This window comes from Antechinus flavipes, chromosome 3 (assembly GCF_016432865.1).
Source record: "Antechinus flavipes isolate AdamAnt ecotype Samford, QLD, Australia chromosome 3, AdamAnt_v2, whole genome shotgun sequence".
Classification (NCBI taxonomy): domain Eukaryota; kingdom Metazoa; phylum Chordata; class Mammalia; order Dasyuromorphia; family Dasyuridae; genus Antechinus; species Antechinus flavipes.
The window spans coordinates 51,009,806-51,025,402 of record NC_067400.1 but is presented as its reverse complement, the minus strand read 5'-3'; the positions used below and the strand labels follow the sequence as shown (position 1 = coordinate 51,025,402).

Sequence of the window (15,597 nt, the reverse complement as noted above, 5' to 3'; positions counted from 1 at the left end):
GTATAGTACTTTACCTGAGTATTATCATTGGTTCCCAAGTTACCAGTTTCATGCAGATTAATTTATCCATTTCACCAAAGCAACACTTCTAGAATATGCTCTCTCTTCTCTGACACTCCCACTGATCTAGTGCAGGCCTTTATCATCTCACAACTATATTGCTGCAATGGTCCACTAGTGGGTTTGTCTGCCTCATTCAATTCCTTCTTTATTTGACCATTAAAGTTGTTTTCTTACACAAAGGTGCTATCATAATCACCCCTTACTCAATGAATTCCAGTAGCTTCTTACAATCTTCCAGGATCAAATACAAAATGCTCTGTTTGGTATTCAAAGCCATTTATAATCTAGCTCCCTCCTATCTTTACAAGTCTAATAACCTTAAGTACCTTAAGTCTTAATATAGTCAGGGACCTGGGCTGCCTGCTTGTCTAACAAGATATTCCATCTCTTGGTTTGAGGCATTTTATCTGGTTGTTTCCCAAGTCTGGAACACACTCCTTCCCCTCCACTATGAAATGTCAATTAATATCCCTGTTTTTTTTTTTTTTTTTTGTAAGTTCTCAACTAAAATTCCATGTTCCACAGAAAGAGAACCCTAACCCCTTTTAAGTCTACTGCCTTCCCTCTCTTAATTGTCTCCTATTTATTTGCTATACAGCTTGTTTTGTATTGATTTGTTGCAAAGGTCTTGCCATTATATTATAAGCACCCTGAAGAAAGAGACTGTCTTTTGCCTCTTTCTGTATTTAGCAAGTACATGTGACACATAGTAGGCATTTAATAAGTGTGTACTGAATGATATTAACAGTGGCTGGCACACAATCAGTCTTCAAAAAGAGTTTACTAACTGATAATCACTTATAGAGGGTATTCACATATAGGTCATATGGGTGGACTTCTATAGTCTCTTCCTATTTATAAATTCTAAGATCTATATTTAACAGGCAACTATGTAACCAAAACATCTTGCATATATATATGAAATCTTATTACTCAAAAGCTATTTAGTTGTGAAAGCAAAGTGAAAATTAAGTGACCATGGAATATTTTCTCTCTCTCTCTCTCTCTCTCTCTCTATTTAACCTCTCTCTCAACCTATTCACACAGAAGCACAGAGCAATTATATTCTATCAGTGGAAAAGAAAAAGAAGTGCACACTGCAGCCACAAAGATTGTTAACATCTATCAAAATGCATTTTACGAAAAATTTACTCTGATTTAGGGGCTGATAATTCCATACAGAGACAAAGAAAAATTGCACATGTTTAACCTATATTAGATTGCTTGCTATATAGGGGAGAGAGGAGGAAAAATTTGGAATGCAAGGTTTTGCAAGGGTAAATGTTGAAAATTACCCTTGCATGTATTTGAAAAAAGCTATTTTTTAAAAAAATGTCCTTTTTTGTCATATTTTACCCAAGTGTGTGTGTGTGTGTGTGTGTGTGTGTGTGTGTATGTATGCATGCTACATTCTCCCAATTAGAGGCTTTTAGAGAACAGGGATAGCATCATTTTTTCCACTGCTCTTTGTACCTGGCTTGCTATTATGTACATAGTATGTGCTTAATAAATGTTGGATCTGATTCATGTGATAAGCTATTTCCAGAAAAGCAAATTCTACTTTGACATTCAGATGAAAACACCACCACCACAATAAACAATTAACCAATCAGAACATCTTATTCAAAAATTTAGAACATCAAACTCAAAATGTCCAAAAAGGAATTCTTTTGTCCTTCCACACAACCAACTTATTGATTTCTATCAGGGGTATCACCAGCTTTTCAGTCAATTCTATTTTGCCTGTTTAATCACTCCCTTCTTCCCCAAATCCAATCATTTTCTTCAGTGTCCATTCCCATTTCTCTATTCACATAATCTCTACTCAAATCAAGGCTCTTGGTTTTTAACCTTGGCCAGAATATTCCAAACAGAGCTTCCAAATTAATATTAAGTAAAGATCTGACCACAATTCATTTATTTTTATACCCCTGATAGAAATCAATAAGTTGGTTGTGTGGAAGGACAAAAGAATTCCTTTTTGGACATTTTGAGTTTGATGTTCTAAATTTTTGAATAAGATGTTCTGATTGGTTAATTGTTTATTGTGGTGGTGGTGGTGGTGGTGGTGGTTTTTTCACCTGAATGTCAAAGTAGAATTTGCTTGTCTGGAAATAGCTTATCACATGAATCAGATCCAACATTTATTAAGCACTTACTATGTACAAAATAGCAAGCCAGGTACAAAGAGCAATGGAAAAAATGATGCCATCCCTGTTCTCTAAAAGCCTCTAATTGGGAGAATGTAGCATGCATACACACACACACACACACACACACGTAAAATATGACAAAAAAGGACATTTTTTTTTAAAAATAGCTTTTTATTTTTTCAAATTAATTGTGTCAGGATTATGTACTTGATAGAAATCTTGTCGTGTGGGGTCCAGAAGATCTGGACTCAAGTCTGGTCTCTGACACATACAGGATCCATGACCCAAGATAGGTTATTTAATCCGAGTTCCAATGAATTCTCTCAAAAGACCATAAACTATAAAGTAGTTTCAGATTTGCATTGATAGGAGTTTTCTCATTGGTAATTTACTCAAGATTGGACAAAAACAAACCCCCAAACAAAAACAAAACCTACAAACTTCTATCGCTTTCCTCCTCAAAAAACCTCAGTGACTCTCTATAGCGTACAGGATAAAGTACAAACTACCCAGCAGTTTGACATTAAAATCTTTTCACAATCTGGTTCTGTAATGGGCTGAGGCTTGAGTTGATGCACTGAGGTCCCAAGCACATGAGGCTAAATAGTAATTGGACCATACTCTATTAATATATAAGCTTGGAGAAAGAATGGCCCTGCCCACTCTTTGTGCAAGTCCTGATGTGTAGTATAGGAAATGATGATTTTGGTGGGTGGAGGCAGGGGAGTGGAAAAGGAAGGGGAGGAGAGCTCAGACCTCTCTCTCTCTCTGCTAGCTGTTTGTTTCTCTTCTTCTTTTTGCTTTTTGCTGAGACAGTTGGGGTTAAGTGACTTGCCCATGGTCATACAACCAGGAATTGTTAAGTGTCTGAGGCTGGATTTGAACTCAGGTCCTCTTGACTTCAAGGCTGGTGCTCTATCCACTGAGCCATCTCCTCCCCTTCCTTTTCCACTCCCCTGCCTCTACCAACCAAAATCATCATTTCCTATACAACACATCAGGACTTGCACAAAGAGTGGGCGGGGCCATTCTTTCTCCAAGCTTATATATTAATAGAGTATGGTCCAATTACTATTTAGCCTCATGTGCTTGGGACCTCAGTGCATCAACTCAAGCCCCAGCCCATTATATGGTTCCAATCTATTTTTTAAAAATAAAAATCAGTATGTATTTATTAAATACTATGTGTCAAGAACTATACTTGGTTCTGACAGTACAAAGTGAGACAGGTCCTACCCTGAGTTCACATTCTACTGGGGGGGAGGGGAGATACAAAACAGAAAAGTGAGTACAGAATAACCCCCACCCCCCCAAAAGAGGAGAGGCACAAACAAATCAGGGAATAAGAAATATTTGGGAGGGTGAAAGGGAGAGAGAAGAGAAAAACAGATAATAATTGCTAGTATTTAAGATGTGGACTTCAATCCAGTTCATTTGATCCCAATTATAAGGATAATGAAATAAGCCCATTCTATCTCATTTGCATAGAATGATTTGAAGCTGGAGCTCACCAGGCTTGCTAAGAGTTAAACAATCTTTGCTCAGACAGTTTCTGTTTAACAAGTCAATCCACTCTTCCCTAGATCCTGTCCCCACTCCAGTATCCACGGACTATAAAAATGCAATTTAATTTCTGAGATTAATTTCTTATCATTCCACTTCACATGTTATGGTGGGTTAAACTAGTTGACTTATTTCCCTACACAACCTGCCATTTCCTGACTCAGTGCCTGTCTACAACATGCCCATTGCCTTGCTCCAAATACTTTTCCCATCTCTATTCCCATCTGCCAGAATTCCTGCCCTCTTTCAAGAAGCAGGTCCCTATATTAGGTCTTTCTTGATCCTTGTCAAGTGATCTCTTCCCCCACCAAATTACTTGGCATTTATTTTTAACATTCTTATCTGTATATACATGATATGTCCTTCAATAGAATATAAGGTTCTTAAGGGACTGTTTCATTTTAACTTTTATTCCCAGTGTCTAGTACAGCGTACATGGAAAAAGTACTTAGTAAATGCTTGTTGAATTGAATGTGTTTTCAGCAAATGAAACATTATTTTCCTCATATGAAACCTGAGGGGGTTAGACTAGATCTTAAAATGTCCCTTCTAGGGATAAAATTTTGTGATTCTACCTGAAGATCTGTGGCTATGGGATTTTCTTTTCACTACTTTATCAATACTTCACTTGCTCAATGACCTTAGAAATGGGAGGACTCTTGCCACCAATGCAGATCCTTTCTCTCCTATGAGATTCTCATGCACACCTTTCTGTAAACCTTTACCAGATCTCTGTAGTGCTAGAGACTTTTCTCTGGTTCATCTGTTATTTCATGGATATGAGTGTAACTCCTGGACTGCTACATGACTGGCTATACTTCTTTAATAGTCATGTGTGTCCTTGATTTTTTTTATGCATAAGCCACATGTGGCTCCAACACATCCCTTGTCCACTTGCTTCTTCCCTTCCCCCACCAGGCATCTTTCACTGATCTCTTTATCACCTGTGATTTGGATCCTTTTTAGAAAAAGATGTTCAATGAGTCATAATCACATAGCGTCACAGTGTCATCAGAACCTAGTGATTTTTATTTTTAAAAAGAAAGTTCTGTAACTTGGGATCACTGAAAACACTGATATCCAATCAATCTCTCTCTTGTACTCAATTTTAGGACCAATGTCCATCTGCCATTTCCCCACAAACTATGTGATTGGTTAATATGGTATGCCGCTTGTCCAACTGCAATATAATTTCTTTCTTTCTTTTTTTTTTTAAATTATGAATGGTTAGGCCTATCTCTTTCCAGTGAATTTCAGAAAGGTTTCCCTGGACAATTCCAGGGCTCAATGGAATCAGCACATTGCCAGGCAGTTAGCTGATGCTCCAGGTGACAAAGGGCTGGCCTTGGAGTCAAGAAGATCCAAGTTCAAGTCCAGCCTCAGACACTTACTAGCTGTGTGACCCTGGGTACTTCAGGTCACTTCATTATGTTTCAGTTCTTCATTTGTAAAATGGGGACAATAGTTAACAGCTGCCTCCTCAGATTGTTGTCAGGATCAAATGAGCCATAAAGCAGTAGGACAGTGTCAGACACATGTAAGCACTATATAAATGCTAGCTATTTTAATTACTTTCATCTTCAAAGACAGGCAATTGCAGAATGCATAAGAAAGCCTGCTATATGGAGTTGTACAGGACATATCCTCCATGACAAGGGTAAATATCTTTGGTAGGTATGCCGTTTTTTAAGTATTTCTCTGATGTTAACTTTGTGATCTTAAATATTCTAGCAAGACACCTAGTTTGCAGATAGTCTTTAAAGATACATTTTGTTCCATGAAACAGAAGATAGAGGACTATCAGCAGTATTGTGCCACTACTTAAGTAGCTAAGGAACCCTGGAATGTTCTTTGGTTCCTTCCCCCAAAAAACCCATTTTCCATTTTTCAAATGTAAAAATGGCATTAATATGTAGAATTTTGTTTTGCAGCCAATTTTGCTAGAAATTTGCTAGAAATCCCTGTATGGGATATTTTGACCACTAGCCTCACGAGCAAACATTTACTGTTGGAACAGGGTATTGTCAGTACACCATTAGGAAACACCATAATTTCCAAAGCTAAGGTCCAGCAAGCAAACTGGGCCTTGAGTTTGACATAACAACAATCCTTTCTGCTAACCTTCAGGATGAACTCAGATACAGCAAAATCCTAGAATTGTTTCACATCAGCATCAGGTATGCCCTGACCTTGGACAAGCTATGCTATGACACTTGGACACTCATGCTATGACTTGAACTTATCTCACTGTTGATATTATCCCTGATCGTCAGCTCACTTTGTACCATTCATTGATATGAGTACTGAGATTGGCCCATACTAAAGCAGGTCCCCTGCTACAAGGGGTCGGGCCCACATCTAGTTTGCTTCCTCCAAAAGAAAAAATAAAGCTTTTTGTTTATGACAGTCATTAGCTCTTTGGTTTTACTTTGTTATTTCAGAGTTAAGTAAGTTTTTTTTTTAATCTCTAGTATTTGCATAATCTGACTGTTTTGTGATCAAGGTTGACAACAGCACTCCATAAGATCAAGAACAACCCTTTCTAACTCCAATAACAGGGGACTACCTGACACAGAGAAATCTAGTTGCTAACCTAATGCCCAACTCTCTGCTTCCATAAAGTCACCTAAATTATCTAGTCTGTTACTGGTAGTTTGAAATTGTCTAAATCTTCTTTAGTACACAGTTAATATTTGCTAAGCTAATTGTTACTTGCTATGACTACAAAACTATGTACCAAGGTATTTAACCAGTTTATTAACCATTCAAACTACAAAGCTATATAAGTTTGTGACTAATTCATCCTTCAAACTATAATTAAATATAATTACTTCCCTAATATGAATAATTTATGTTGTGCAAAGGTCAAAGAATGTGGATTTCACGAACTTTATGCTTTGTGACTCTTTTAGGGCAAGTACCGATGTAGAACCAAAGGAGAATAACTTTAAAATTTCAAAGATATATCAAATATCCCTTTATTGCAAAAATTTCCATCTAGGTTATTCAATATATTGAAGGCTATATATAATATATGCCTAGGAACAATGACATGGGATTGCTTTAAAGACATAAAAGGATTTAGAATAAACAACTTTGAAAACCAGGTAGCTCAACCTCTTCATTTTACTAATGAGTCCCTTCAGAAATTCAGCAATTAAATGGGGAAACAAGATGGATTGTAAACAAAGACCACAGTTGAGAAGACAGGTGTAAGTTTGATTTTATTTAGTTTTTTTTTCACCAAACACAGCTAATAGTAGGTATTCCTTTCTTGTATGGGTTAGATTAGATAGTCTCTAAAGTCCCTTCAAACTCTTTAAGATTTGGTGGCTCTCCAGAAGCTTCTCTTTAAAAAGGTGTACAAAACCATCCATTTTATCATTTTTTAATTGACAGCACAAATAACTTTCTTCACTTGTAGTTCACCATTTCTTTAAAAAGGAAGTGTTATATTCTAATATCTGGAACTAACACTGGCCAATGTATTTAATTAGAATTATCTAATTCTCTATTGTATTCTTTGTGGTTACTGGTGTGTATATCTTTCTCATATAGCATCGATTGTTTTCATTGCTTTTAAACCTATTCCTCAAGTCTCTAATTTACAATAAAAATCCTTGAAACACTTAAAAAACACACACTTAGAAAGCTCCCTTTTCAGAATAATTTGTAGCTATAAAGCACCTTTATACCACCTCGTTCGTAATATCTTCACAGCATTTCTACCATTGATCCTCTTCTCTCCAATAGCTGCTAGCCCCCTTCAGGCCGTCCTCGCTTCTCCCAGACTACAGCAACCAAGTCCTAACTGGCCTCCCGGCCTCTGTTCTTTCTCCAAAGTATCCTCTACAGAGCCGTACCCCACCCTAGGTCCTTTTAAAGCCCCTGCACCCCTCACCCTGCAGACCCTTTAAATCCCCCGCACCCCCCAACCTCTCCCTAGCCATTAGCAGGCGTTTAAAGCCCCTATACATGAACCCCACCCGGCCCTTGGCGGGCCTATAAAGCCTCCGTACCCTCCTGGCCCTTTCCTGGCACGCTCCACGACCCTGGGAAGCCGCAAGAAGGGGCAGTTCCCCGTCCCCGCGGCTCATCTTCGCCGTCTCTCCCCTGGCCTCCGCCTGCCACGCCAGATCTCTGTTCCTGTCGTGCTAGGGCCGGTGTCCAGGCTCCCTGGCACGCTCAGCGGACAGCGTACGGCAGGGATTCCTGGGGGCATAGGGCTTTCTGCCCTTCCGTCCCCGAGACCAGACGCAAGGTAAAGGCATTACTTGCACGCTGCCGGACCTCTGTCCAAGTGCCTCGGCTGACCCAGAGATCCGAACGCGTTCTGCTCGAGGCTCCCTGGGATCCATCTGGCCCCCGGCCCCTCCACCCCCGCGACTCCTCGTTCCTCTTCAGTTCGAGGTGTACCTCCGGCACTTAGATTTGCCCGAAGCTCTCGGGCTCTCCCCCGCCCCCCGCATCACCCCTATCCCCGGTCCAACGCGTGGGTGGCGTGGTTTAGCCCTGACGGTCAGTGGGTTCTCCGGGGCTGGGGCGAAGCCAGCCACTGGCTATTTAATAGACGCTCGGTAATGATGTAACCAGACTAGCCTTTCTATCGGGAAAATGAAAGACTCCGCCCCGCCCCCCATTCCTTTGACAACACTCGTGGAAGTGGGCACGAAAGGGCTCCGCACCAAACCCCTCCCCCCCCGTTGCGGGCTTCCGGGTCCGTTTCGGCCCTTTCCACAGACGCGACAATTTTGAATTTTGGCCCCGAGAAGAAGAAACCAGGAGCGCCCTTCGGTCTCGCTCCCACGCACGCCCCGACGGGACCCCAAACAGGAAGCCCTCGTGAGTCGAGCCCACCGCCGGCCCGGACCGAAGTCTGCGCGGCTCGAAAAGAAACGGAAACAAAGGGGTCCCAACCCCGGCCCGACGGCGCTGCCCGTCCAAGCCCCCGCCCCGCGCCGAGGAGGAGGCCGAGGCGCCCCCGCAGCCCCGGGACGGAGGCGGGGGCGCGGGCCGAGGGGAAGTAGCCAGCCCCACACACCTGATGCTCCTTCACCACCTCGCTGAGGCAGGGATACCGCTCCGAGATCCAGCGATAAAACTTGGGGACTCCCATGTCGACCGTCACCGACCCCGCTTGCAGCCGTCGCCAAACCGAAACCAAACCCCCCGCCCGGGCCTCGGCCGCCTCCTCCGTCGTCGCGCCGCCGATGACAACACAGGCCCCGCCCGCCCAGACCATAGAGAAGGCCGCGCCGCCGCTCGCCGGGGCCTAGAGAGGCTGCTCGGGGCTGTGCCCGCGCCCAGCGTCCCCCCATCCCCCCAGCTCGCCTCCGCCCGCCCCGGCTCGCGCCCGCGCCTCGCGCCCCGCGTCCGCAGCTGGCTCCGGGGTGCCCTGAGGCCGGTGGCGCGTGACGTGGGCGCGCCGGCAGCGCGACTCGGAAAGCGGCCTGCAGGTAGCCCGGAGGGTGGGGGGTGGGGGAAGGCAGTCCTTCACGGGAGCGCTTCCCCCCTCCCCCCGCTTCCCCATCTCGGTCCCATGGGCTTAGTGAGAAGGAGCCAGCGATACCGCTCGGGCGGTCCGAGTGCCCCGGCACTAACTTGAGGCGGCTTCCATGCCCTGCCCCGCAAACACCCACTTCTCCTCTTCCTCCCAGACCCAGGCCACCAGGAGAGAAAGACGCGTAGCTCTGGAGAAATTGCCCGGCTCACAGCAGTTAGGACTTTGAAAAGGAATTTAAATTGATGTAGCCGAGCTCCCTGAAAAGCTATTCCAGAAGTTGGGTTACAGCATCGGGGTGGGTAGTGTCCACATAAACCCATGTAAGATATCAGAGAGAGGCGCAGTCCCAGTTGGAACTGTCCATCAGGAATGTTTCCACAATCAAGTCACAATAGCACCCTCATTTTGGGGAATGTGCATGACGCAAATCAACCCGCTCTCCTGGCTCGTGGGAGAATCCTGATGAGGCCATGGTGCGGGGTGAGGGCCATCTGGAAGAGCCCCAACACATGGGCATTGTAGGAAAGCCGGCGACAAGTTCCGCATGGCGTTATTACAGTATCATTTGTACTGATACTCTTTCTCCTTCAGTCTGCGTAGCAGAATAATGTTATTTATGTGGCTAGTAGGATACATATTTTCCTAAGAAATCACATCTGAACGTATAACTTTATTTTTGTAGTCTATTCACAACCGAAAAACCTTTTTCTGGGAAAAACCGTAGAGTGATCTTTTAGAACAATAGCCAACAGTAGCCATCTGGAACAGAATCACTGTTACCACGACTTTGGAGTCAAAAAGAACATATTCACTTGTCACCGTTCCATTTTACAAGTAGGGAGTCCAACCAAGATACATCTGGCAAAGCAAGTTTTCATCAGTTGCTTCTTGAATGAGGTAGTGCACATGTCCTTCAATAGATAAAGGCAGCCCTGTGACTCTGTTTCTGGCTTTGATTACACCTTGAAGTCGCTGCTCGATGTCAAGGACATGAGTCTTGGCCTGGAGATGAAGAAATAGAACGTTTGAAATGAGTAGAAACATCTATGCATTCAGGTACATCTGTTTATTTTCTTAAATTCATTGTTCTAGATTTTTCTGCTTTGCACTTTCCCGGAATATAGACAGGAGAGGAAAAAAGAGAAAAATGTATTTCAAAAGTTTCTAGTTTGGGAATGAATTCCAATTCAGACAATCAACAAACATTTATTAAGTATCCAGTTGTGTCAAGAACTAATGGGACAAACAACTGAGTATAAACAAGCTTCATAGAGGATCAAATGGAAAACATCCACAGAGGGAAGACACCATAATTAAAAGGGATAGGGAAAGACTTCTTATAGAAGGGACTTGTACTTCTAGCTGGGACTTGAAGGAAACCAGGAGGGGAAAATGAAGAGGGAGAATATTCCACGCATGAAGGCACCCAGAGAAAATGCCTGAGCCAAGAGATCGGGTTCTGTATGTAAGGAGCAGAAAAGAGGCCAGTGGCAGAAAGAAAGAGAGAGAGAGAGAGACAGAGACAATGAATGGGGAAAGACTTGAGGCAGGCAGACTCACTATCAACCTATTGCAATGGTATAAGAATCAGGTGAGGAGAGTATGTTCTGCATAGTGGGAGTATCAGAGGAAAGAAGGGGAAATGAGAGCGGAATTGAGAATGATAATTATATTTTAAGCCCAAGTGACAAAAAGATAGTGTTATTCTCAACAATAATAAATAAGGAAGGGAGTGGGCTTGGAGGGAAAGAGAATGAGTTAGATTTTGGACATGTTTAGTTTAAGATGTCTACAGGACATCCAACTCAGGATGTCCAATAGGCAATTGGAAATGCAAGACTGGAGGTCACACCAGAGGGCTAGCTAAGTAGATTTATATGATAACTGAATCTTTGCAAACTTTCATTTCTACCTCACATACCCAACCCTAATTTAATGCTAGTTCCTAAAAAGTTGGGCAAAATGTGAAAAACTCCAGATTGAGATATGCATCCTAAACTTCCAAAAGCCCATTCATTAAATAAGACGTTCAGGATACTTTTCTAAGAAATGAAAGATCATGGCAGTTTAGAGAAGTAAAGAACTTGATTACTAAAAGAAATGTTGCTCTGACAAAACTTTTATGCAACAATTAAGTGCCTACTTTGAACAATTTTTTGTACTGCCTCATGTAATCTGAATGTATAGGAAGCTTTGAGAACTTTTTATTGTTCTCCTGACATTAACATGGAGTGAGCGTATAGAGAACACTGTCGAGAAGGATATCAGAGAAGAGCTGGTGGTTCCAGACAATAAGATTAATTCATTGTGATAGCTATGCTACCTTTTGGATCTTTCTTTCCAGCCCAGGGACCTATCTTTAAAAGTCATTGGATTTTGAGCCTTAGAAAATTATACCAATACAATGAATCCAGTTAGGACTTTATATACTTTCATAATATAATCTTATAGAACTCAATTTTGTTTTTTATTGTTCTAAATGCACAGTTAAAAAGTTCATGTTTAAAAATCTAGTTAAAAACTTAAGTGGAAACTATTATCATAAGTTATCATTTATTAAGTACAAATATGAGGAAATGAAGAAGCAAATGAAAGTCCCTGCCAAAAAATAATCTGCATTCTACTTAAGATAACATGTTATACAGATTAGTAAATTCAAAGTACTTTGAGGAAGAACAGAATACTAACTGGAGGAAATTAGAGAAAGCTTTGTGTATAATGTGATACCTAAGCTAAACCTTTAGGTAATGAAAGAATTTTAGGAAGAGTATCTGAAGCAGGAGAGAGTGCCTATCCAAAGGCATGGAAACCAAAGATAAAATAACAAATTTGGGAAAGTTAGTAGGCAAATTTGACAGGAATATAGAAGGAGAATAATATACAATATATATGAAAAGACAAATTACAATGAGAAGCTAAGAAGTATTGTATTTTAGGGAGCCACTGAAGTTTCTTGAACTGGGAAATGAGATGGTCAGATGTGCTTCAGAAATGCCAACTTGGATGTTACTGAACTGTACATATCTTTGGTTTACTGATAATCACGTTAGACAAACAGATTTCAAAAGAAAGGACCTAAAAGTATGTGAGTAGTTAAAGTAGCATTTTTTTCTATTTGTTTCAGAAATAAAACAACTGAGGAACTGCTGAGAAAACTGCATGGAATATTGCTACATCTTAAGAAATGAAAGATTCAGAGAAACCTGGAAAACCTGAAGAAACCTGTTTGAAATCATGAATTAAAAAATATTTAGAAAGGGTTAAACAAGGAATTTTGTTACTACTTGTTGATTTTATTATGTAAACATTTTAAATTATGTAAAAACCCACAATTTCATATACAATCCTTTTTGTTTTCTTAGTATATTGAAATGTTTGATGATTGTCAAATTTTTTTATTATTTTTTATAAATGTCAACTTGTCAGTGATTGTTAAATTTATAATCTGAAATGTCAATCTGGCAACCAGATGGAGGATGCATTGAAGTGCAGAGGTATTACAAGTAGAGAGAACATATAGATAGGAAGTAACAAGAGACTGAATCAAGATGATGGCCATGTGGAATCTAACTTACATATTCTTTAATTTTCCATGAGCTGAGAAATTTTTTTGAGGTTCTCCCCCATTTCAAACATCTATGAGTTGGCTAGTTTAAATTATCTTTTCAACTTTTTTTGGCTACATAAATGGTAATGAGATTATCAATAATCGCACCAGAAGACAATTATGGTAGTATTCACAAATTTAACAATATCAAAGAACAAAATATTGGCTCCGCACTTATATAGTGCTTTAAGGTTTGCAATAAGTTTTTGTCACAACTACTGTGTGAGAAATGTAAAACAATATTATCTCCAATTAAAAAGGCTGCTAATAGGTGGTATCGTGGATAGAGTGCTGCAATAATGAAGATTTAGTTCAAGGCTGGACAGGTCACTTAATCTTTGTCTCAGTTTTCTTAACTGTAAAATGAGAAAAACCAGCAATTTATATAGGGGTACTGTGAGGATTAAATGAGATAGTATTTGTAAAGTGCTTTGCAAATCTTAAATGCTAGGTATTTTTATTAAAGCTTTATTGTTAAAAATGAAGACACTGAAGCAATGGTGTTCATATGGTTAAAGTATTCTAAGTCAGACTAACCAAAATCATATGCATTTAAGATTAATACTTTGGTAAAGTAAACATAAATTAAGACACATTTATAATTAGTGATTACTGAAGTCTATATAGATGGCCTGGCATAGAGGAAAGAATACTGAATTAGCAGCCAGATAACCTGATTAAACTTTAAATACTCGTTTTTTACCTTCTACATATGTGACCCTGAGGGAAGTCATATAACTGCTCAAAATCCTCAACTTCTTCATTCGTAAAAATTGTTTACACAGTTAGATGGTACAGAGTGGCTAGGACTGGACATAATAGAAATAAGTGAACAACAGCAACAACAAAAAGGGTCTGATTTCCTGTCTCAGATTTTTGAGGATCCAATGAAATAATACACATGAAAACATTTTGTAAAGTATAATATATTGTGTACAAAGAAGGATCATCATTCTCTGTGATTTATATCTTCTACTAACCTTTTCATTGACAACTTCCCCAGTTTCATTCAACTGTGCTTTTGAACTCCCCTTTACTGGTTTACTCCACTCTACAAGAGGATCATGAATAAAAGTCTTCAAGACACTAAAAACAAAAACAAACATTCTTAGTAGCATATGCAAAATAGAAATTCTATCAGTCACAAAGACCCAATAACAAATAACTTTTTCATATTACTAAATGAACAGAGATTTCTAGGTAATAGCAATTTCAAAGTGATTATCAGGAAGCCAATTATAACATTAATACAAGTAGATATGTTTCCAGTAAAAAACAGAATATTTGTATAAGATACAAAAGTTAATCTTAAAAAGGAGCCTCTAGTAAAAATCCAACTACTATTCCACCTCTTTGCAGTAGCCTTTCCACACTGGAGAATCTGAACTGGAGGGGCCTGCTCTCCTTATCCCGGAATAACATTTCAAGAAGGGCCTCACTTCACTCTCCACTTGACTCTCAAGACTTTTCTACCTTCCTCTCAAATTTATGCTATCTTTGCTTTATGACCTGTCTTCCCTCAATACTATGTTATCTCTTCGAAGGTAGGAACACTCATTTATTCATGTTATCTCCCATGCTTAACCACCATAACTGGCACATGGTACATGGTAAGCCCTTAATAAATGCTCTATCTTATCAATAACTCAAAAACATTTTTTAAAATGCCAAATAAAGCAGATCAATAACTAAGAACAAAAACAAATTCTTACAAGGTAATTGTGATGGGGGAAAATTGGCAAGTGCCACACTATCACCACACTGTTTCTCCGACCCTCTACCCTGAGCTGAGGTTTAAGACACTTTTGCTGCAGATGAGGTTCTATTTGACAGTTCTCAGATCCCCCTGAAGTCAACAATTACCAGCTTTGAGTTAGCTGCGACTCCAGCAGGTAAAAAGAAGAGAAGTTTGTAAGTAACAATAAGTAGGATAGTCTTTTGTAAGCTACCTTTATTCATATCTGTGGCTTGGTGGTGACTCAATCAGAACTTTACAACCCTCAAGAGAAAGTTGAGAAGTTAAGACTTTACTGTGGCAATGAAGAAGGAAAAAAAAATTTTTTTTTAAGGTAAAGACTAAAGAAATGAACAAACATAGGAAAACTACTAATATAATGAATATCAGTTTACCAAAAAATCCCAAGATAACCCTGAAACAACTATAAGCAGAAACTTGGAAAGTAAAAGTAACAATTTTATTTAATAAATTTATTATATATATGTATATAATAAATTTACTTAACAATAATAAAAAATTGCTCACTTCAGTGCTGAGAATGGTTGGAAGCCCTCATATGAGAAATAAAGAAAGAAAAAGACATGAAATTAGAGCTCTTGCTGAAAACTTGAGAATAAACAACTTAGAACAGAAACTAAAACTTACCTAAATCATATGAATGACTAGAGAAAAGAGTGAGGAAACAAAATTCAAAAAATTACAAGAAATGTTTGCTAAGTCAAAAGATAGGAAAAAAAAATGGAACATGTGAGATAAACAATGAATAAGAATCATTAGACCCTCAGAAAAGAATGATGGAACAAAAAAAACCTGGATACCACATTTCAAGAATTCAGAAAATAACTTCCCAGAATTTTTAGAACTAGAGGACAAGGTGAAAATAGAATCCAAAGATCATCTCCCAAAGAAATTTTAGATCTATACATTCTGAAATGTGACTGTAAAACTCCTGAGCTTCCATGTCAAGTAA

The 15,597-nt window shown here is 39.7% G+C and overlaps 2 protein-coding genes and 1 long non-coding RNA gene across 3 annotated transcripts in view; 1 reads left to right on the top strand and 2 right to left on the bottom strand.

Moving 5' to 3' along the window:
- The window catches only part of XRN1 (5'-3' exoribonuclease 1), an 88,073-nt gene extending 78,960 nt beyond the window's left edge, over positions 1 to 9,113 (bottom strand). The window contains exon 1 of the mRNA XM_051983344.1: positions 8,821 to 9,113. Within this exon, the coding sequence (XP_051839304.1) occupies positions 8,821 to 9,021 (201 nt within the window). The 5' untranslated portion in view covers positions 9,022 to 9,113. The remainder of the gene's footprint in view (positions 1 to 8,820) is intronic.
- Positions 9,114 to 9,496: 383 nt separating this feature from the next.
- The window catches only part of ATR (ATR serine/threonine kinase), a 107,210-nt gene continuing 101,109 nt past the window's right edge, over positions 9,497 to 15,597 (bottom strand). Inside the window, exons 46-47 of the mRNA XM_051983343.1 lie at positions 13,870 to 13,975; positions 9,497 to 10,284 (exon numbers count right to left, since the gene is read on the bottom strand). Coding sequence (XP_051839303.1) covers positions 10,111 to 10,284; positions 13,870 to 13,975 — 280 coding nt within the window. The 3' untranslated portion in view covers positions 9,497 to 10,110. The remainder of the gene's footprint in view (positions 10,285 to 13,869; positions 13,976 to 15,597) is intronic.
- LOC127552993 (uncharacterized) lies at positions 10,241 to 13,832 on the top strand. The gene is made up of 2 exons (XR_007951638.1): positions 10,241 to 10,338; positions 12,407 to 13,832. It is a non-coding gene; the product is annotated as an uncharacterized LOC127552993 (long non-coding RNA).